The sequence below is a fragment of the Rhinoraja longicauda genome, chromosome 8 (assembly GCF_053455715.1).
Source record: "Rhinoraja longicauda isolate Sanriku21f chromosome 8, sRhiLon1.1, whole genome shotgun sequence".
Lineage (NCBI taxonomy): Eukaryota > Metazoa > Chordata > Chondrichthyes > Rajiformes > Arhynchobatidae > Rhinoraja > Rhinoraja longicauda.
The window spans coordinates 62073466-62097060 of record NC_135960.1 but is presented as its reverse complement, the minus strand read 5'-3'; the positions used below and the strand labels follow the sequence as shown (position 1 = coordinate 62097060).

General features: G+C 42.7%; 1 protein-coding gene across 3 annotated transcripts in view; it reads right to left on the bottom strand.

Moving 5' to 3' along the window:
- Positions 1 to 23595, bottom strand: part of myo1b (myosin IB) — a 263983-nt gene that overhangs the window by 64129 nt on the left and 176259 nt on the right. For all 3 annotated transcript variants that reach the window (XM_078404126.1, XM_078404124.1, XM_078404125.1), the window contains exons 10-13: positions 19126 to 19273; positions 16065 to 16183; positions 9252 to 9338; positions 7912 to 7977 (exon numbers count right to left, since the gene is read on the bottom strand). In XM_078404126.1, coding sequence (XP_078260252.1) covers positions 7912 to 7977; positions 9252 to 9338; positions 16065 to 16183; positions 19126 to 19273 — 420 coding nt within the window. The remainder of the gene's footprint in view (positions 1 to 7911; positions 7978 to 9251; positions 9339 to 16064; positions 16184 to 19125; positions 19274 to 23595) is intronic.

Below are 23595 nucleotides of genomic sequence, written 5' to 3'. Positions count from 1 at the left end.
GAACCAAGGTCTCTTGCATTGTAAAGCAGCAACAATACCACCGCACCACCGTGCCGCCTCAAAACAAATTGTTATATTTTAGCCAGGCTGCTGTGTGCAGTGAATGCATTTCCTCTGTTATTCACACCTAGCTCTGCTTTTCTCTCTTTCACAGTCCACGTCAGCCACCCTCCCTGTCATCCTCTCATCACAACCTCCTTCCCATTCCCACACGGATCTTTCAGTCCTGGGTCTCCTCCACTGTCGGAGTGAGGCCAAACGCAAATTGGAGGAACAGCATCTCATATTTCGCTAGGGCAGCTTACAGCCCAGTAGTATGAATATTGATTTCTCCCACTTCAGGTAGCCCCGGCATTCCCTCTCTCTCTCTATCCCTCCCCCACCCAAGTCACACTAGCTTCTCATTTTCACCCCACAAATAGCTAACAATGGCCTGTTTCCTTTATCATCATTACTTTTTTGGCATATCTTTTATTCATTGTTCTTTATCTCTCCACATCATTGCCTATATCTCTCGTTTCCCTTATCCCTAACTAGTCTGAAGAAGGGACTCGACCCGAATCGTCACCCATTCCTTCTCTCCAGTTACTCCAGCTTTTTGTGTCTGTATCCAAATCTGCATGGAGATGGCTAGACATGACAATGAAAGCATTCATCGTCTCACAACTGATTCTCAGCCCAGCAGATCAATCAGAATAAAGGGCATATCTTTGACTGACAAGGCAGTCAAAGATTAACAGCAACCCAGCAGCAATAATCAGCAGTCATTCATCCCATCTTATTTGCATTCAAAGATGCTCTGACATAGAATTACTGCCTGTCTCCTTTAATCTTCACATATGAATGAATTTCAGGATTAAAGAATTAAGTTTCAGAATGAACTTCAGAATTAAAGAACGTTCTTTTAGAAAGGAGATAAGGAGGAATTTGTCAGTCAGAGGGTGGTGAATCTGTGGAATTCTTTGCCACAGAAGGCTGTGGAAGCCAAGTCAGTGGGTATTTTTAAGGCGGAGATAGCTAGATTCTTGATTAGTGCAGGTGTCAGAGGTTATGGGGAGAAGGCAGGAGAAAGGGGTTAGGAGGGAGGGATCGACCAGCCATGATTGAATGGCGGAGTGGACGATGGGTCAAATGGCCTAATTCTAACTTATCACATGACCTTATGACATGCAACTTTTACCCTTTGTAACAGGATCTCTCGCTTACAAGATAAGTGGTCACTCAATTCCTCAAACCCGTTCAACTGTTCAGTGATTCTATCTCTCCATCGTGGTTCGTGTTTTATTAAAATTCTATCACGGTCAATGTGAAACTTTCTATGAGCTTTTAGAAACAATTGAATTCTAGATTTCTAGAAAGTCTATTCTAAAATGACTTTAACTTGTTTTTTTTGTTTATTTTGTCTATGCTCGTCATCATTTTGGTTTAATTTAGTTTAGAGATACAGCACCCAAACAAGCCCTTCAGCCCACCGAGTCCGCGCCTACCAGCAATCACCATACACTAGCACTATCCTCCACACTAGGGACAATTTATAATATTTCTTACTGAAGTCAATTAACCTACAAACCCGTACGTCTCTGGAGTGTGGCAGGAAACCAGAGCTCCCGGAGAAAACCCACTCAGTCACGAGGAGAACGTACAAATTCCGTACAGACAGCACCCATAGTCAGAATCGAACCTGGGTCTCTGGCGGTGTACGGCAGCAACTCTACCGCTTCACCACCATGCCGCCCTATTCGTCTTTCTTGTAGATCACCATACAATAGAAAGCATGTGAGCAACAGAAGCATCTGGTGCACAACATAAGAGCTTGAAACTCCTATCCACATATGAAACAATGTTGTTGAAAGTTTCTACAGAAGAACTTTCTCAACACCATGTGACTCATATAATTTTACACCACTTCCCAAAATGGAATATCCTGATTTGATTATAATGTGTTATATACAATGCGTTTTGAAGTGGAATAAAATTGGGAATGTATTGTAAACTGATGCAGCGTTATTTATAAATTGAGAAACCTATATGGGTCCATTAATGATAATACATGCAAAGGCTTAAGTGTTAATTTCTGCACTCAAACCAAAACTAACTGTGAACATTCATTTCGAAACAAAATAAGGACAGCTGCATCTTAAAAAGTATTTCAATGGAGTAAACCTTCATGAAAATGTAAAGAATTAGCTACCATTTTCTGTCAGGCCTTCACATATGCAGCTTTATGCTTTTGCACCTAGATTCCTCTGGTAAATTGGCGATTTCAACAAGTTTTGTATTTTCATTCCAGATTTATAGCAGATTTGAAAGCCTCAGTGGAAGTAATACTAATTATTAACCACAAATGGCACCAGCGGGATCAAAAAATGATTGCAATAAATTAACAGCCATTGTAAGAAACTGAGAAGGTGCCATTTACTGAATAAGATATTTCATCCAAAGCAACACGTTGATCTGCTGCTCGTCCTCTGCCTTGCGAGGACATCAAAGGCATCTCATTTTCTAAAATGCCTGCAGGGCAAAGTGCCCCCTTTTTGTGGACATCATTTTCTTTAAAATAAATGGTTTTACAACTCCAATTGTTCGCAGCTTGGAAAAAAATCGGGGCCTAAGTTTTCAAGGCACGAAAGATGATTGAATGTGGCAGCTGTTTTAAGAAATGTAAAGTTACTGCAAAAATCAAAAACAATGATTTATGATGATTTGTCTTTTAGATGAATATTTCCAATAGCAAAACAGAAACTCCAATGATTAATGATTCCATGTTAAATTGAAAACTTGGCTATGCAGTCCATTATCTGATTACAATAATTTTTTTACAATTATGGCAATTAAGGTTAAACACCAGTCAATCTGCCCTATTGTTAAACAAAAAATCACCATATGGTTAGCAACACATCCACTTCAGCCCACAGAAGGAAACTAAGGGTGGCGAATGAATAGATTCAAAGTGTATCAGGACTTTTAACGCCATTTTGTTCAGAAACTAATTTCAAATCTTGCACAAGGTTATCTGGCCCCATGTCTCAAGCTCCTTTTATATTGAGCGACAGCTACATTGTTGCCTCAGGCCTCCAAGTCGCAGCTTTAATGCACCTTGCTGCAACGGGGCATAAACTTGACAGAATTCATTAAGGTCAACAGCAAACACAACCAGCCACCATTTATCAGGGAACAACATTAACTGTAGTCTCATTCAACTGTGTCGACTGCCTAGTACCTTGGCGCACTTGACAACAAATTAAACTAAACTAAGATTTAAACACCAAAAGCTAATGCTGTTTACACAGGCAAGTAGATTTTTGTGAAAATATGTAAATGTTTCTTTTTCATGTAAAAGCTTATAAAGGTTAGGTAAATCCATTCATTTTCATATCAATCTCCAAATTGGTGATTGTTACTTACAACATTTAGACTCAGCTCCAAGGGAATTCTGCTGAGATACTTAATTTCTATTAACTCCAGATTTTCCTTTCAGTTGCCTTGCTGAACTATAAAAATTCATACTATCGAAGATCTGAGTTGATTGGCAGAGGAAGAATTATCAACATGGTATCAATGTAAAAGCATTTTTTACCGCTTAACAGATTTATATGTCAACTTGATTTAGTCAGTATCAGGAGATTGTTTTAAATTATAAAAATGAGTACAAAATCTCGGCTGACAGTTCAGGTTATCCTCTGTTATAGTCCGTCTATTGTTCTTTTGCAGTTTAAAGTGTAATTCATACAATTTCTGTTGTTAATATCTGTTCCGTGTTTTTTTTTCTTGTTCAATTTTAGATATACTATGGGAATATTTTCGAAGCAATCTATGAGTTGGATGGCTAATGAAATTCTTTAGGGTCAATTTTGTTACATTCCATTTGTGTTGATGCAGACTATCAGCTGCCGGTTCATCCTACACATTCATTTATTTAACACACAACGGCAAGGCCACATAATTAGCAGAACATGTAAAAAGGGCCCCATAATTTTCAAAATGAACATTTGATGGCTAGTCCCTTGTGACGGAACCATATATTTCTTGTAGTTCCTGAAGAATAAATTTCCGAGTCTCCGAGATTAACTGTTCAATTCCACTTGGTTAGTCAAATGCTAAATTGAATTTGTTCTTAAAATTAGAGGTCACCACATATTAAAATGATAAATTGTTAAATCTAAGGAATTGGTTTAGTTTAGTTTAGTTTAGTTTAGTTTAGTTTAGTTTAGTTTAGTTTTTAGAGATACAGCGCGCAAACAGGCCCTTCGGCCCACCGAGTCTGCACCGACCAGCAATCCCCGCACATTAACACTATCCTACACACACTAGGGATATTTTACATTTATACCAAGCCAATTAACCTACAAACCTGTACATCTTTGGAGTGTGAGAGGAAACCGAAGATCTCGGCAAAAAGCAACGCAGTCCTGCGGAGAACGTACAAACTCCGGACAGACAGCACCCTTAGTCGGGATCGAACTCGAGTCTCCGGCGCTGCCAGCTCTGTAAGGCCGCAACTCTACCGCTGCGCCACCATGCCGCCCATGGTTATATTTTAAGCAGAATCTATTAATTTATAAATTTTAGTACTATATATTGATAATTAATTCTAAAGCTATTACATAATACAACTCTGTTTTTTCCTATTGCTTGGAAATCCCTATGGTCCCGTGACTAGTTGACCAGTTGATGTTTCCCACACTCTCTTTAAGCCCACTGGGCCCCACATCACATGCTCCCTTGAAACCCACCTGGTCCTCTGCCCCACACTCACTTTAAACTTACCCGATCATTATTATATTATTGTACTACTGTGTATCATAAAAAAAGGAAATGAATTAAAATTATGTTAGAATATTAATGGAAAAATATTCAATAGTCTACAGTTTTTTTGCCAATCAGTTACCATTATAGATTTAAGTGTGCTGAATTATTGGGAGTTTTGATGTTACTGGAACATATACGTCAGGTTCAAATAATGAACATCTTGGCTGCACATAGTTCATGAAACTTTCACCTGAAACGATTCCGACAACGCATTTCAATATCAAATCACATGTTTCTTTCTCTTAGTTTAAAGAGAGGCTTTGCTGTATCATCCAATGGTTTCACTGTCAGCCAAATAAAACCCACTAATAGGCATTGCCGTGAGAATACTTCGACAGCTTCATGCACTAATGTGAAGGTGAAAAATAAACATTTATATTAACAACATCTACCAGCATTCAGAAACAGATAAACCACTCACTTTATCGAAAGGTTATTACAAGTGGCGTAGACCCATTGCCATTAATATTAAAGGAACATTATCCAGTAAAACTGGTAATTCAGCACAATTATCTGGTGCCAGATGTTTTCTGGATTATCGGATGTTATCATGTTGATTCTTCACCGTACTTCAAATACATTTTTTTGTAACCATTGAAATTGTTTTCAATAAATTACTGTTAGCTCTGATCTTAAGACTATAGAAACGGGATGCAATTTGAGTTTGGAAGGTTCCACTGAGAGGGAGCCCGAGAATGTCTGTTTCTCCTGATGAATGAAGACCTTTTATATCAAGCATTCTCAGTCTCCGAGTGGCTTAGTTCACAAGTCACAACGATGTCCAATTCGTAATAGGAATTTGCCATTCAAGGGCTGTATTAAATCACCATGCCTTGGTTCCTTATCGTTACCGAATAAAAATACACCTATCTCGAGTTCTGAATATTTCACAAGAGAATATTGGGCAAGAGTTCCAGATTCACATTGATCCTTGTATTAAAAATACCTTTCAGACCTCAGCTCAGAATGAGCTAACTAAAATTGTAATGCCACAACACTACCATGGGAATAGTTTTTCATTATATCAAATCCTTTAATCATCTGAAACAGTTCAAGTAGATCACTCCTTGGTGTTTTCTCGTAAAAGGAGCAGTGCTTGGTTAAGCAATCTCTCCTCAAAACGTAGTCCTTTTGACCCCTGTACCATTCTGCTTAATCCGTGCTGCACTCTCCTAGATCAATCCAACTTCCATATTTTAATGCAGTTTTAAATATAGACTTTGACATTATAAGTAATGATCGATCATTCACTGTGGATAGTGGTCATTGCAGTGGCTCAAAACCATTGCCGTTAATTGCTGAAGCGATGAGGTCCAAGAACATTGGCCAATTACTCAATGCCAGAACGCTTATGATATACTGGCACACAAAAATAATGTGAATAGATGTAAATACTAATCCAATATAAACAGCCATGAAAAGTAAGGCAAAGTAGCACACCTACATTAAATGGGACCTCCACATTAATTTCCCCACATTATAAGAATTAATGCCTACCTCTCACTCACTTAATCTCTATACATCAACCTGGAAGTTGATTGACTTTCAGGCCCCGACACTATAAGTAGGTCACACGGACATGATTATGTCCAGATCAGATTTACTTCATTCCTATCATCATTTACCGACAAGTTAAATTGCAGATCACAAAAATGACCAAATAAAAAATTGTAAGCAGAAATAATTTTGACACACAGATTTGATGTATTAATTCCCATCTGGACTGCTTTCGAAATTACGATTCTTTAAAAAATAAAAGCGGGCCAAAATCATTTGGAAGTAATTCTCACCATACTTACACAAGTCGGGTGAATGGAAAATGCATAGCAGATGCTAGATGTTGTGGATAAATGGAAGGTTATCCACTTTGCTTCTAAAACCAAAAGGGCAGATAAATGTCTGTAAAGTGATGGATTGTGAAAAGGGCAGGTGCAATGAGATCCTTCAATAAAGGTTGTTTAAGAACAAGTATTCATGTGTAGCGTGCGTTTAAAAAGGCGAATGGTATGCCAACCTCCACTGTTAGAGCGTAGGATGGAACTGCAGATGCTGGTTTACACTGAAGATAGACACAAAATGCTGGAATAACTCAACAGGACAGGCAGCATCTCTGGATAGAAGGAATGGCTGACATTTCAGGTTGAGACCCTTATTCAGACTGAGAGTCAGGGGAGAGGGAGACACAGAGATATGGAAGGGTAAGGTGTGGAAACATGAGATCAAAGAGGACGAAGGTCAAGAAGAATGTGGAATAGATCATTGTTAGCTATGGGGAAGGTGACAACGAGGCATACAAAGATACAATTTAATCAGGACAGTCAAACTGGTCGGAGAACTAGGATGGGGAAGGGATGGAGAGAGAGAGGGTTGGACACGTTAGAGGCAGGAAACATGTTCCCAATGTTGGGGGAGTCCAGAACCAGCGGCCACAGTTTAAGAATAAGGGGTAGGCCATTTAGAATGGAGATGAGGAAAAACTTTTTCAGTCAGAGAGTTGTAAATCTGTGGAATTCACTGCCTCAGAAGGCAGTGGAGGCCAATTCTCTGAATGCATTCAAGAGAGAGCTAGATAGAGCTCTTAAGGATAGCAGAGTCAGGGGGTATGGGGAGAAGGCAGGAACGGGGTACTGATTGAGAATGATCAGCCATGATCATATTGAATGGTGGTGCTGCCTTGAAGGGCCGAATGGCCTCCTCCTGCACCTATTGTCTATTGTCTATTGAGAGGGAAAGCAAGGGTTACTTGAAGTTAGAGAAGTCAATATTCATACTGAAGTGGATGATCAGATAAATGGAACAGCAGACCCAAAGTACCGAACAGCCTACGTCCACTCTTATCTTCTATGATTAACATTCCATGTTTCAACATTCCAACAAGCCCCCAAATCGATGCTGAATTCTGAGTATGCGTCTATATATGACATTATCGGGGAGACATTAAGTTGGCAGAAGAATAACTTCAGTGACCGAGGATATATTGTTAGTGCTGAAGTACAAAAACAAAATCAAGCTGGCATTTCTCTAATCAATTACAAGTGAAACATTGCCTGTAAACCCAAGATAAGGTTTCATAATTGACAATTCCTTGATTTTCAAACTTACCTCAAAAATTTCAAAGCCATATATGTCTAGCACTCCCATCACCTTCTTTCGCACTTTGGTCTGTGCCTATTGAAAAGAACATTTAACAAATTAGGAAAATAAAATGATTCCTTTTACATTATGCAATACCTAATTAACCTGTTGTGCATCCAAATGATTCAGGTCAGAAGTTTCATACTGATGCAGGTCAGGACTTTCTGATAACCTCACATCATACCTCATATCAGGCAGTACAGTAGCACAGCTGGTAAAGCTGTTACCTGACAGCACCAGAGACACGAATTTCATCCTGATCTCAGGTGCTGTCTATGTGGAGTTTGCATGTTCTCCCTATGACCACAATAGATTCCTCCAGCGGCTCCATGTTCCTCCCACATCCCAAAGACATGGGGGTTTCAAGGTGTATTAGTCTCTAGTGAGCAGCGAAAGGATGACAAAGTGGGAGATCATAGAAGTACTGTGAAGAGGAGATTGATGGTTGGCGAGGACTTGGTGGGCCGAAGGGCCTGTTTTCATGCTGTCTGTTTATACTAAACTAAACTAAACTAAACTGAAAGCTGGAAAGAACCTCCTTTCTATTTGCCATTATGTTCTTGCAGTAGGAATGATTTAAACTGTTAAATCAAATAAACCAGATCTTTGTTTTCTTCTCAAAGAATTTGTCTGCGTTTCTGAAATGCAGTTCTGAGTCTGATCAATGGAATGAATTTCAGAAGCTGGGTAATCTGTGCAGCTGCTAATGTTTTGCACGTTTAGCTGAATTTCTCCTGTCTCTTTTTCCACTCCCGAACCTCCTCGTACTTATTTATTTTAATTTTCATGTCTCTTCTTTAAAGCCAATACAAATGGAAGAGCTCCAGAACACTGTGAGAAATCTGGTTATTTTTAGGCAACGGCATAAATTTAATAGCTCGACTATTTTCCATTACAATTTTACACTACAAAATACCCCCAGTTATCTAATTTTACTATTTACATAAACACTTTCTGTGTGATTAACACTTTTGAACGTTTAAGGTACATGCTACAGGACAGGGAAACTATCAGAGAAATGCATACCTCACACATGATAAAAATTACATTTTAGTGCAGAGATAATCCTCTCATCTAACTCATCTAACTATGAAAAAATAATTTTGTAGGTGACAGAACTTTGAGCTTTCCCAACAATGCAAACCTGTGAAGCTTTTCAATTGATTACTGAGAAGACATCACACTGAGAAAGTAATTCCTTCATATTCAACTTCCTTTATAAGAAGATTTAAACATAATCAGTTATTTATTTTGTAAAATTGATACTTGGCTGTTTACATGCATCTCAAAAGAACACAACCCAGTACCTTAATGCTGCCGTTGATCCTGTTCACAAGCCAAGTAAACAATCGGTTGTACAGATTTTTCGCCAATGCATCACGTGCATAGTAAGCCTGTAAAGATGGAGGAGAAACAGGGTTGGAAATGTAATACTTTCGATAATAAGAACAGAAGTAAACTGGGCAGTGGGCCACTCTGCTTCGCAAACTTGTCCAATTTGCTCATTTCTGTTCTGCCCCTGACCTCATCTCCACTTCTGTGCCTGTTCCCCAAACTACTCAATTCCCCAATCTTTCAAAAATATATGTACCTCCTCTTTAAATATCTCCAAGGCTCTACGGCACACCATGCTCTACGGTAGAGCATTCCAAAGATACGCCACCCACTATGAGCAGAAGTTCTTATACTCCTGCTTTCTATGAGCTGCCCCTAGTCTTGTAACTCTGCGCTCTGATTTTAGATTCTCCCCTCAGTGGACACACTGTAACACTTACCCTGTCATACACCTTCAGAATCTCATATTTTTCAGTAAATTGTTCCCCTTTCCTGCTAAATAATATAGGTCTAATTTCTTTGCTGCTCATAACAGGACAACCTTCTCATCCCAAAATATTTTAGAAAGGACTTTTCAGCGCAATCAAGAATCAACATCTTTAAATCATCCTCCACTGTTTATATATTAGAAATAAAATTAATTCATCTCCCTGATACCTCTCCTAACCATTTTTAAAGCCACCTCATGAGACCATAAGGTCATAAGTGATAGGAGCAGAATTAGGCCATTCAGCCCATCAAGTCTACTCCGCTTTTCAATCATGGCTGATCTATCTCTCCATCCTAACCCCATTCTCCTGCCTTCTCCCCATAATCTCTGACACCCGTACTAATCAAGAATCTTTCTATCTCTGCCTTAAATATATCCACAGACTTTGCCTCCACAGCCATCAGTAGCAATGAATTCCACAGATTCACCACCCTCTGACTAAAGAAATTCTTCCTCATCTGCTTCCTAAAAGAACGTCCTTTAATTCTGAGGCTGTGACCTCCGGTCCTAGACTCTCCCACTAGTGGAAACATCCTCTCCACATCCACTCCATCCAAGCCTTTCACCTATTCTCAATCACGTCACCGCTTGTGTGGCCCCACCTGAAGGGTCTTCAACACGGAGCAGCCCTTTACCTCTCCTCCACTGCTCTACCTCCGTTCAATACTCTGCCCGCCTCTGGCAAATCACTTTATCATCACTGAATACAGAAATGCCTAGATCCATATGTTGAAAGACTGGAGCGACTAGGCTTGTATACACTGGAATTTAGAAGGATGAGAGGAGATCTTATCGAAACGTATAAGATTATTAAGGGGGTTGGACACGTTAGAGGCAGGAAACATGTTCCCAATGTTGGGAGAGTCCAGAACAAGGGGCCACAGTTTAAGAATAAGGGGTAGGCCATTTAGAACGGAGATGAGGAAAAACTTGTTCAGTCAGAGAGTTGTGAAGCTGTGGAATTCTCTGCCTCAGAAGGCAGTGGAGGCCAATTCTCTGAATGCATTCACGAGAGAGCTAGATAAAGCTCTTAAGGATAGCGGAGTCAGGGCGTATGGGGGGAAGGCAGGAACGGGGTACTAATTGAGAATGATCAGCCATGATTACATTGAATGGCGGTGCTGGCTCGAAGCTCCGAATGGCCTCCTCCTGCACCTATTGTCTATTGTCTATTGTCTATCCTCATGGCCCATCTTCAACTCCTATCTCAACCACTCTCTGAACTTCACATGGTGCCTTAGATCCACCATTCTGTCCAATGCTGGTTGTTCGTTTGGGTATGGAGCACATCTTCACTGCCTTACATCCAAGGAGTCCAACTTGAATGGAGGCTAAAGCACAACTTGCTCAAGTATCCACCATTAGACCTGTCTGAACAGGCACCAAATCCAATGCACCATCACCTCTGCATTGCTGAAATTTATTGGCGAGATTAAGCAATGCTCCCATTTTAGAATTCTCATCCTTGTTTTCCGGTTATTTCCTATCATAGTAATTTCCACCTGGAGTATAACCACTCCCTCCCCCAGAATATCAACCGATGATACATAAATTGCTTCTGTTATTCTGGCGTCTGGATTATCACTGAATTTAATCTCATCATCACCTTCAGCAGCCAGGACTCCAAGGTCTGGAATATACCTCAATGTATCTGAACCCTTCTCACAACTCTAATCTATATACTAAAACTCTCCCCCTCTCGTTTGTTATCTTGTTTGTGACTGAACTTCAGCCAAAATGGTACATGATAGCACGGTAATTTTAGGCCCACCTTACTCACCATTGTCACTTTAGTGATAATGCAAGTAGTTTTATTGAAATCGGTGTTATATTTTTAAAGTTATTCACATTTTAAAGTTTAAAAGGAGGGGAGGGGGAGAGGGGGAGGGGGGAGGGAGGGAGGGGGGAGAAGGGAGGGGGGAGGTTGAGGAGAGAGGGGAGGGGGGTATGAGAGGGTGCTGCACCAATGCAGGAGAGGTTTGGGCCCAACGGGTCCACTTGGTCTAGTTCTCTTTTAAAATGCTCCTTCAAACCTGTCTCTTTGACCAAGCTTTTAGTCGAGCATCAATTTTTGTTTGATAACCTTCTTGTGAAATTCTTTGGTGCCTGAGAAGGATTGTACAAATGAAAGTGCACGCTGGTACTTAAATATCTTGAGACTGCCAAGGGCTCACTACCCCATTCAACAATCCTCACTTGTCTACTCTGCTGGAACAGCACAAGACCAGAATAACACCAGCTTCCTTTCCCCACTAAGTCATCTTAAATCCCTTTCCTCTGCCCCTTCCGTCCCTGACGACATGTGTGGGAACTCTCAATGACTAAAACTTGGAATTTTCTTTGTAGTTCTGGTTTGGGCCAGCTTCCCAATTCCCAAGTCACAAAGGTGAACATAATAGGGAGGAAAAAAAACATCACTTCCTCACATCTCACTTTGGATACCCGCCAAGCCTGTTTTGTCTACACAATCACCTACTGCATCCTTCCCTCCATTCACAACAAATTCCTGATCAGCTGACTCCATTTCCTTGGCCTTTTACCAGCTGACATTATGAATGGTTCCTTCTCAAATGCAATCCCGTTGCTATCATTATCTCCTCAAAAACAAATTCCTGACCTGACATTGTTACCCTTGCGGCTTGTCCGCCGGACTCCTTGTCACCCTTTTTAACTTTTGTCCAAATCTAACTTCTCCCTGCTCGTTTCTTCCCCGTCACCTTCTTGCTGCTGCTGGAGCCGCGCAACAGCTCCCAAAAGTTACAAATGAACCCCTCCATGCTGGTGATCATGATGCATTACCTGCCCTTGACAATCATGCAATCTTTTACAAGGTCAGCCCCATTTGCCTTCAAGCTTCTCCCTCATTGTCCAACGCATTATGATGAGTACAATTCCAACAAAGGTACCTGCTATTTCTGGACATTTTAAGCATCGATCCTTGCACCCTCTTCCTAATCTACAGGCTGGTCCTTGGCAAGATCAACTGGTGAGTTAAGGAGTGTAGGAAAATAACTGCAGATGCTGGTTTAAATCGAAGGTAGACTCAAAATGCTGGAGTAACTCAGCGGGTCAGGCAGCATCTCAGGAGAGAAGGAATGGGTGACGTTTCGGGTCGAGTCCCTTCTTCAGACTGATGATTTAAGATCAGCTTCCACATGTAACACCCATATCAACTTCTCAATCACCTCCCAACATCTTCTGTTGTTCATTGGTCCGAATGTCCAGCTTTGTGACCTGGGTTACGTGCTGATTTCCATTATTTAGAATTAATGGGTTCCCTAAAGCCATTATCTTCAAACCTTCCACTGTTTCCACATCCATTTCTGGCACAATCTCAGTTTGAACCTCAAAATGAATAGCTCACCCTAAATCCTCTCCTCCCCAAAGTGTACCTATTTCTGTCAGAGTGTATTCTACCCCCCCCCCCCCCCACCTCCAGTATTTTTGCAGCAGTAGTTCATAAGTGAAAGGAGGAGAATGAGTCCGTTCAGCCCATCAGTTCTCAGCTGCACTGTTCCCTCTGGTTTTGCCTATTACAATACCCTCCAAGACAAATGATCCAAAATGCCACAGTCTGTCCTGTGTCATTTAACTAGAAACCCAGACAGTCCTCCCACTGGAACCTCTCCCCCAACATTTTCTCACCCCCACCCCTCCCATTGTTTTTCCCATTTACCACCACCCCTCATTCACTGCATGGTTTCTGTTTGAACTACTTCCATCTGGCAGACGTTACAAAGCCTTCTACACCCGCACCTCCAGACTAAGAAACAGCTTCATCCCTAGAGCTATAGCTGCTCTGAATCGGTCCTGCTGAGAGCCCGCCATGATCTGTCTCTGCCCCCAGGGTCATCTGGCACAACTAACCTTTTTATTTGCACTTTACCTTGTTCCCCCTTTTTTTTCCTTCCTCCCCTCTTTGTTGCTTGCATTTTCGCCGTGATTTATTTATATATTTGATAGCATCGATATGGAAGTGACATTCAAAAATCTCGTTGTACTTATACAATGACAATAAAAGATATTGTATTGTATTGTATTGTAGATGCCTCTTAAAGAGTTTCGGCACATCACCTAATACTCCAACAAACTTCTGAAGATGGGACTGTAAAAAGTATCCCGACTAGCTTCATCATGACCTGGTAGGCAAATCCAACCCAAGGGGCTGCAGAGAGTGGTGGACACAGCCTGGTCTGTCATTGGCACTGCTCGACCCACTATCAAAAGCATCTAAATGAGATGCTGTCTCAAGAAGGTGGCTTCTATCATCAAGGACCCTCACTATCTGGACAAGCCCCCTTCTCAATGCTACCATCGGGCAGCAGCTACAGATACCTAAAGGCACACACATACCTGGTTCAGGAACAACTACTTTCCTATAACCAACAGATTCCCGAAATGACCTGCACATAGCCTAATCCCACCTCCAGAACGGAACACTACAGACCATCTTTTGCACTATCATGGACTAGTTCTTTAATTGCATTTTTGCACTAATGTCTTGTTTTTGCACAGTCTTTTTCAGTTCGCTGTGGTGGATAATAGATGTATAATTTATATTTTTGTACATTGCCTGCAATGCAGTTGCAAGCAAGGTTTTTATTTGTGCCTGTACCTCACCGTACTGGTGCACATGATAATAAATAAGTGACTGGTCTTCACCTTCCTTTGCTATCAGATTCCAGAATCTGTAGCCTTTTGTTCTCTACTTATCATCTCCCAGCCTCTTTCACCATCTCCACCCTTCACTCCCACACATCACTGCTTGGCTCACGTTGTCGACCTCCACGTGGTGAGCCCCGTCAACTGACCTCAGTCAGGCGAACGACAACAAACAGAGACAGCGGAGGCAGAAGCAACTTCATAATCTGCCACATAAGCAGTCTGAAGAAGGGTCTCGACCCGAAACGTCACCCATTCCTTCTCTCCCGAGATGCTGCCTGACCTGCTGAGTTACTCCAGCATTTTGTGAATAAGCAGCTTCATAACTTCTGCTGCCTCAAACACAAGAAGAAAAAGAAGTAGAAGCAACCTTTCCTTACTGAAGTACTCAATCGCTTCTTCGCGTTTGCCCACCCTTCCCCCACCGCGTTGTACTGGCTGCTGCTCTACCCTTTCAGAACAGATGAGGGGTGTCGACCTGAAACACCGTCTTTCCACTTCCCTCCACTGACGCAGCCTAATTTGCTGAGTTCCTCCCTCCAGCTGTTCGCCCTTTTCTCGCTCCACACAGGCTTTTGCCCCTTTATTCTTCTGCAAGTTCTTCTCACACTGCAATTTCTGCCCCATGCCCGCACTTCCCCTGAATTTACCACAGTCTGTATAATCTATTTTATATTCCCCACACCATTGCCAGCAGAGCTTTGGACCATCTGGGACTGCTGAAATATCTCCCGGTAAATTCCTCCATCTTCCATTTATTTTACCCAGGGTTTTTTCTGGTCCAGTGTTTCCAGTCTATTGTTGTTTGATTATCTTTCTGATTAAATTCTACAGGATGTTAACATAGAAATGTAGAAAATAGGTGCAGGAGTAGGCCATACGGCCCTTCGAACCAGCACCTCCATTCAATATGATCACGGCTGATTATCAAAAATCAGTACCCCGTTCTGCAGTTTTGGTCTCCAAATTTGAGGAAGGATATTCTTGCTATTGAGGGCGTGCAGCGTAGGTTTACAAGGTTAATTCCCGGAATGGCGGGACTGTCGTATGTTGAAAGACTGGAGCGACTAGGCTTGTATACACTGGAATTTAGAAGGATGAGAGGAGATCTTATCGAAACGTATAAGATTATTAAGGGGTTGGACACGTTAGAGGCAGGAAACGTGTTCCCAATGTTGGGGGAGTCCAGAACAAGGGGCCACAGTTTAAGAATAAGGGGTAGGCCATTTAGAACTGAGATGAGGAAAAACATTTTCAGTCAGAGAGTTGTGAATCTGTGGAATTCTCTGCCTCAGAAGGCAGTGGAGGCCAATTCTCTGAATGCATTCAAGAGAGAGCTAGATAGAGCTCTTAAGGATAAGTCAGGGGGTATGGGGAGAAGGCAGGAACAGGGTACTGATTGAGAATGATCAGCCACGATCACATTGAATGGTGGTGCTGGCTCGAAGGGCCGAATAGCCTCCTCCTGCACCTATTGTCTATTGTCTATTGTTCCTGCTTTCTCCCCATGTCCCTTGAATCCGTGAGCTAAGCCAGTTAAAAGTGGTAAACAACTGGTTATGTTGTTTGGAACTATCGTGAGTGTAGTTTGACTGGCATTCGAGCGCACACTATGAGCCACTGACACACTTACCTGGGCCACATTAAGTGATGTTGAAACTTTCTCTTGTTTCGCCTCCACAGTTCGGAAACTGAAGGCTCTCTCCAGCACAGCATGATCCTGCCCAAGCAGCTCACAGATCTCTTTCAGCTCTGCACAGAAAACAAAGCGAGTGACTACAACAATGGAATTGCTGAGACAAATCATGCAGGAAATTTACTCACTCATTTTACCAAAGATGCCACTCTGACCCCGGGCCCAAACCTACACTTTAACGGCCTTATTAAACTTCATGTGAAACATTATCAGTTGGTGTCAGAGTTAACCCAAAATAAAGAAACTGTTCAGAAGTTTCCATCATTTGTGAATAAGGAATATACACCGATCAGCCAAAATATTGTGACCTCTGACAGGCGAAGTGAATAACATTGATTATCCTGTTACAGTGGCACCTGTCAAGGGATGGGATATATTAGGCAGCAAGTGAACAGTCAGTTCATGAAGTTGATGTGTTGGATGCAGGAGAAATGGGCAGGAGTAAAGACCTGAGCGACTTTGACAAGGGCCAAATTGTTATGGCCAGACGACTGGGTCAGAGCATCTCTGAAACGGCAAGGCTTGTGGGGTGCTCCCGGTCAGCAGTGGTACCTTCAGCAGAAGGATGAGAGGGGATCTTATCGAAAGATTATTAAGGGGTTGGACACGTTAAGAGGCTGAAAACATGTTCCCGATGTTGGGGGAGTCCAGAAAAAGGGGCCACAGTTTAAGAATAAGGGGTAGGCCATTTAGAACGGAGATGAGGAAAAACTTTTTCACTCAGAGAGTTGTGAATCTGTGGAATTCTCTGCCTCAGAAGGCAGTGGAGGCCAATTCTCTGAATGCATTCATGAGAGAGCTAGATAGAGCCCTTAAGGATAGCGGAGTCAGGGGGTATGGGGAGAAGGCAGGAACGGGGTACTGATTGAAAATGATCAGCCATGATCACATTGAATGGCGGTGCTGCTCGACGGGGTTAAATGGCCTACTCCTGCACCTATTGTCTATTGTCTATTGTCTACCGACAGTGGTCCGAGGAAGGACAAACCACAAACCGGTGACAGGCCCAAGGCTCATCGATGCGCGAGAGCAACAAAGGCTATCCCGCCTGGTCCGAACCGCCAGAAGGTCTACTGTGGCACAAGTTACAGAAAATGTTAATGGTGGTCACGGGAGGAATGTGTCACAATACACAGTGCATCGCACCCTGCTGCGTATGGGGTTGCACACGGAGGACCAACAGCATATTGGGCAAGTGGTCATAATGTTTTGGCTCATCAGGTCATAATGTTTTGGCTGATCGGTGTATTTCCTCTGTGTAGGACTGCAGGCAGGGCCGCCTTAACGCATGGGCCTGATGGGTACTTGCCCGGGGCCCCACGAGCATAGGGGCCCCATGCTGATCTGTGTATGTTAAGTGACTTGCAATAAATAAATACTACTTTAAAAATGTAGGTTCAATAAGTGCTTTTTTCGCAACATTTTCCATCCCTAAGTGCGTCTCACAGCGATCTGTAAGTGCTTTTCGCAACAATGTAGCACCCTAAGTCCATCGCTAAGTGCTTTTCGGTAAGTGCTTTTCGCCGGCACGACAGGGGGGGGGCTGGTAGGGAAAGGGGGGTGGGGGAGAGTAACGGTAGAGGCCCCAGTACACTGCTTTGCCCGGGGGGCCATAATGCTGTAAAAACGGCCCTGACTGCAAATGCTGGTTTAAACCGAAGTTAGACACAAGAAGGTGTCAACGGGTCAGGCAGCATCTCTGGAGAAAAGGAATAGGTGACGTTTCGGGTCGAGGCCCTTCTTCAGACTCAAAGACTTAAATCTGAAGAAGGGTCTCGACCCAAAGGGTCACCTATTCCTTTTCTCCAGAGATGCTGTCTGACCCGCTGAGTTACTCCAGCTTTTTTGAATATATTTCCTCTTTTCTATTGCTCCAGTACTTCCCTATTTCATTGTGTGCAATGTCTAAGGAGGTCTTGTTCCTCTGGCCCACGTCCAGATTTTGGATCATGTTCAAAGCTCTATTTCGACCATGATCCCACCACCGCAGGTGACACTTTCCACAATCACTTTACTCGTAGCTAGGGCAGGAATGTGCTGGGTGGAATTTTCTCTAATTGTTCTCAAAGTTGCTTTATGACAGTGTCAAATAGGCAAAAAGTCCAAAATAGGCCCTTTGGTCCAACTGGCCCATGCTGACCAAGGTGACCCATCTAAGCTAGTCCCACATCCCTATAAACCCTTCCTTTCCATGAATCCATCCAAATGCCTTTTAAATGATGATATCAAATCTGCCTCAATTACTTCCTCTGGCAGCTTGTTCCAGATACCCACTACCCTCTGTCAAAAGGCAGCTCATTCCATATACAACCACCCTCTGTGTGATATGAACCAATAAATCACATTCATCCCTTCCCAGAAACTCCAGCGATCATTTTCTCTTGACTGTGATGCTGCTGACACCTCATGGCTCAATTCTATTAAAACTCAGTCAATGAGAGCTTGCAAACTCAAAAGGTACAATCCCATTAACTAAGTTCTGCACAATAACCTCCGAGAGTTCCCTATGTTCAGAGAGGACTTTTACATTCACAACAGCATAATATGTGCTGCCGATGTCACTGGATCTAGGAGAGCAATATTCATAGAACAGAGGACGGTACTGCACAGGAAAAGGCCCTTCGGCCCACAATATCTGTGCCAAACATGATGTCAAGTTAAGCTAATCCCATCTGCCTGTGATCCATAGCCGTCTATTCCCCACTCTTCCATGTGCCTATCTAACAGCCTCTTCGACGTCACTATCGTATCTGCCTCCACCACCAACTGTGGCAATATGTTCCAGGCACCGACCACTCCCTGTGTAAAAAACATACCCCATACATCTTCTCCATTAAACTTTTCCCTCTCACCTTTATAGCTACGCCCTCTGGTGTTGGATATTACACCCTGGAACAAAGGATCTGACGGTCTACCCCAACTATGCCTCTCAAAATTTTATATCCTTCTATCAAGTCTCCCCCCTCAACCTCCGACGTTCCTCTGACATTCCTCGTACCATTTTTGTCTTGGATTCGGCTCTCGTCCAAGCCATTGACTCGGGACTCCGGCTTGAACTCGATGTTTCCCAGCTTCAACACTGCAGCCACCACTGCGAGGACCGACTCTGCCTCGTCATCCAGGAAGCCGACAATCTGCATGGCGTTCTGCGGGAGAGAGGGGCAACGTGCAGAGGGAAGGAGAGCTGTCAGAAGGTTCTGAAGCGAGAGCCATAACAGTCTTCTCGAGTCATACATCAAAAGTTCAAAAGCTGTTCTTTGCACCCTAGAAAATGACACATGCTGGAGGACATAATGCGGGCATGTCCTCATATTTGCCGGGCTTGTAATTCCTAATGATTAAATGTGCCAAACAGATGCACACTTCAGACGGTCTCTCTTGCTGCTCATGCAGACCCTGTATTTAGCTTCCAGATGTTAATTCCGCAGACTGTTTAAAATTGTCCTAAAAATCCTGGTGAGAACAAATTAGTCGTGCACCTGGCAACAATAGCTTCTGCTGCTGGTCAGACAAACTTAATTCAATACATTTTCAGAGATCAGAAAGTTCATGTACAAGTTCATGTTCATGTACACATTGCTCACTCCCCCAGATGTTATTTCTGGTTGTCTGAGACATTGGGACTATTTCTCAGCACTGCATGAGTTTGAAAAGCATTACCAGCATGTCGTGTCAAAGGATTATCTTTTCACAAATATATTAAACTACAAATGTATCTCAATTCCCTTTTATTAATCACAAGGATTAATGCCACCTTCACCACATCTTGCATTTTCACAAGTGCTCTCAGTTTAAATTTGGTGTAGGAAGGAATCGGAGAGCAGGAGGTTGATCTCCCGGTTGCTAAACACTTTAACTCCCCCTCCCATTCCCAATCTGACCTTTGGTGTCCTGGGCCTCCTCCATTGTCAGAGTGAGGCCAAAAAAATAAATAAATTAGAGGAACAGCACCTCATATTTCGCTTGGGTAGCTTACACCCCAGCGGTATGAACATTGACTTCTCTAACTTCAAGCCCTTGCTTTCCCTCTCTCTCCACCCCCTCCCCCCCCCCCCCTTCCCAGTTCTCCCACCAGTCTTACTGTCTCCGACTACATTCTATCTCTGTCCCGCCCACTCCCCTGACATCAGGCTGAAGAAGGGTCTCGACCCGAAACGTCACCCATTCCTTCTCACCAGGGATGCTGCCTGTCCCGCTGAGTTACTCCAGCATTTTGTGTCGATCTTCAGTTTAAATTTGGAGCAGGATATACCCACTCTTTGCTGAAAACACAACATTGTGTTTTTTTCTTTTAGATGGTAACAATATTTTGTGAAAGAAAATATTATTCCAGGGTAGAAATGGGAGCACAGGGACATTTGCAGGAAATGGGTTATCAGGGGTTATGTTTTAGTTTATAGTTATCACTTCCAAGTGAGGACGATTAACTCATATTTCTGTGAGAGGCAAACGATATAATGGCCATTCAGGATTGATGGACATGATGAATATGTTTCATTCATAAATTTCTCAAAATTCAATTTTATTTTCATAAAACCGCATTGCTTTTGCCTAATCATATGAATTTGTAAGTGTCCTGTATCTACTTTTGCAAAGGTTTGACCCACTCTGTGGCCCTCCCACCGTCCCCACCCCCACTATGCTCTCTCTCCCTTATTTATTGTTCCCAAAGACTTCCAGCTCAAACTCAACTCCATCTCTTCAGTTTGTCGTAATCCTCAAACCTACATGAACTGCAGCCTTCCATCATTGACTAAACGGTTTTTAAAATTTTTAATTTTTTGATTTTTTAAAGCATATGTACAAATAATAATAAACGACAAACTGGTTATAGAATTCTTACATAGCTTCAATTTTAAAATTTTAAAGAAAAAATTAAGATGAAAAGAGACTGGGAAAAAAAGACTATAAACTAACAGAGAGAAAGCAAAGAAAAAAGAGAATTACAAACATAAAGATTATGGGGATAGTTCCGGGGGTTAATGAGTATAGTTGTACATCCAACCCTAAACTCATGTTTTAACTTTAGTTTTAAATTTTAGTTTTGTGACAAACCCATTTACTTTTTTAAAAATTCAATAAATGGAGACCATATTTAAAAAAATAGATCTGGTTTGTCAATTAAGGCAAACCTTATTTTTTCCAAATGCAAGGTCTCGGTCATTTCCGTAATCCACATTTTAATTGTCGGGGTTACTGTTTTTTTCCAAAATTTAAGTATTAATTTTTTTGCAGTTATTAAACTGTAGTCAAGAAAGTGTCTCTGACTGAACGGTTTTAACAGGAGAATTGCCAATGCAGGTCATGGGGTGGGGAGGGGCAGTGGGTGGATCTGGAATCGCAAGGCAATATTTTCATGCTGAGAGAAAACTATTCACCAAAACATTCCAAAGACATACAGGTTTATAGGTTAATTGGCTTGGTATAAGTGTAAATTGTCCCTAGTGTGTGTCAATGTTGCGGGGATCGTTGGTCGGTGCGGACTCGGTGGGCTGAAGGGCCTGTTTCCACGCTGTATCTCTAAACTAAAACACCAGGAGAAACAAACTTCATGCATTATCCTTGCATGGAATTACATAGATTCTAGTGTTGAACACCCTCCCACCAAACTACATTTAATTCCATCCTAAGATAATGGCACAGGGGGGAGAAAATTTGATCCTGACCTCTGGTGCTAATTGTGTAGCATATTCGTAACCTCCCTGTGACTCCATGGATTTCCCTTGGCTGTTCCAGTTATCCCCCCCCCCATTTTCCAAAAACCCGCTGGTAGGTAGATTAATTGGCCATTGAAAATTACCCCTGGGGTAGGTGGGTGGTCGGTGTATCAGGAGAGAGTTAATGAGCATCTGAGAGAGTATAAGAAAATAACTGCAGATGCTGGTACAAATCGAAGGTATTTATTCACAAAATGCTGGAGTAACTCAACAGGTCAGGCAGCATCTCAGGAGAGAAGGAATGGGTGACGTTTCGGGTCGAAACCCTTCTTCAGACTGATGTCAGGGGGGCGGGACAAAGGAAGGATATAGGTGGAGACAGGAAGATAGAGGGAGAACTGGGAAGGGGGAGGGGAAGAGAGGGACAAAGGAACTATCTAAAGTTGGAGAAGTCAATGTTCATACTGCTGGGCTGCAGGCTGCCCAAGCGAAAACTGGAGGAGGCCCATGTCAAAGGTCAGACTGGGACTCCCAGTCTGATCTTTCTGTCATAGGCCTCCTCCAGTGCCATAGTGAGGCCCACCGGAAATTGGAGGAACTGCACCTCAAATTTCGCTTGGGCAGCCTGCAGCCCGGCGGTATGAACATTGACTTCTCCAACTTTAGATAGTTCCTCTGTCCCTCTCTTCCCCTTCTCCTCCCCTCCCCCTTCCCAGTTCTCCTTCTATCTTCCTGTCTCCACCTATATCCTTCCTTTGTCCCGCCCCCCTGACATCAGTCTGAAGAAGGGTCTCGACCCGAAACGTCACCCATTCCTTCTCTCCTGAGATGCTGCCTGACCTGCTGAGTTACTCCAGCATTTTGTGAATAAATACCTTCGATCTGAGAGAGTATAGTTATCAGGGAAATAAGTGGGGGAATAAGATTGATAGGACTGAGCATACATGATAGGTTAAATGGTCTCCTTTATGTCATAAGGAAATATGTTAGCATCCTCCCATTCTTTTCTCCTCAACTACCTATCTTGCTTAACTTTAAATGGTGTGCGTCTCAGCACTCCATGTGGTAATGTTTCCTGCATTCAAACCTGCTTGCACCCAATTTCCCACCTTCCAAAGATCAAGAGATAGAGACCAGGGCAATGAACTTGGCTGGATTTCCCCTTTCCTAATTGAAAGCAATTCCCTAACTATCAGCACCTGTAGAGGAGATAAACTGTTCCCCTCCTGCTCCACAAGATCACGCGCTGGCCATGTTGGGAACGCCACCATGAATTTCGTAAGGGCCCCTGCCTGCACTTACTCATCTTCTTTTCCATTATATGCTCCGCACCTTGACTCTTTGTTAAAGTTTCACCACCTATTTTGTTCTCACACAAAACGTGAAAAATATTAAATTCCGTCTAATCACCGGGCATGGCGAAGCTCAAGAAGTTGCCTTCATCTCCATAAAACAGAGTGTCAGTCAGCAAGGGTCTCCTCAATATCATGCAGCTCCACTCTTGCTCCCCCTCCCCCTATTTGTAACAAGGATAGAGTCCCCCTTGTCCTCACCTTCCACCCCATCAGCCGTCGTATACAACATATAATTGTCCAACATTTCCGCCACCTCCAGCGGGATCCCACTACTGGCCACATCTTCCCATCTCTACCCCTTTCTGCTTTTCGCAGAGACCCGTTCCCTCCGAAACTCCCTGGTCAACTCGTCCCTTCCCACCCAAACCGCCCCCTCCCCAGGTACTTTCCTCTGCAACCGCAGGAGATGCAACACCTGTCCCTTTACCTCCCCCCCTCGACTCCATCCAAGGACCC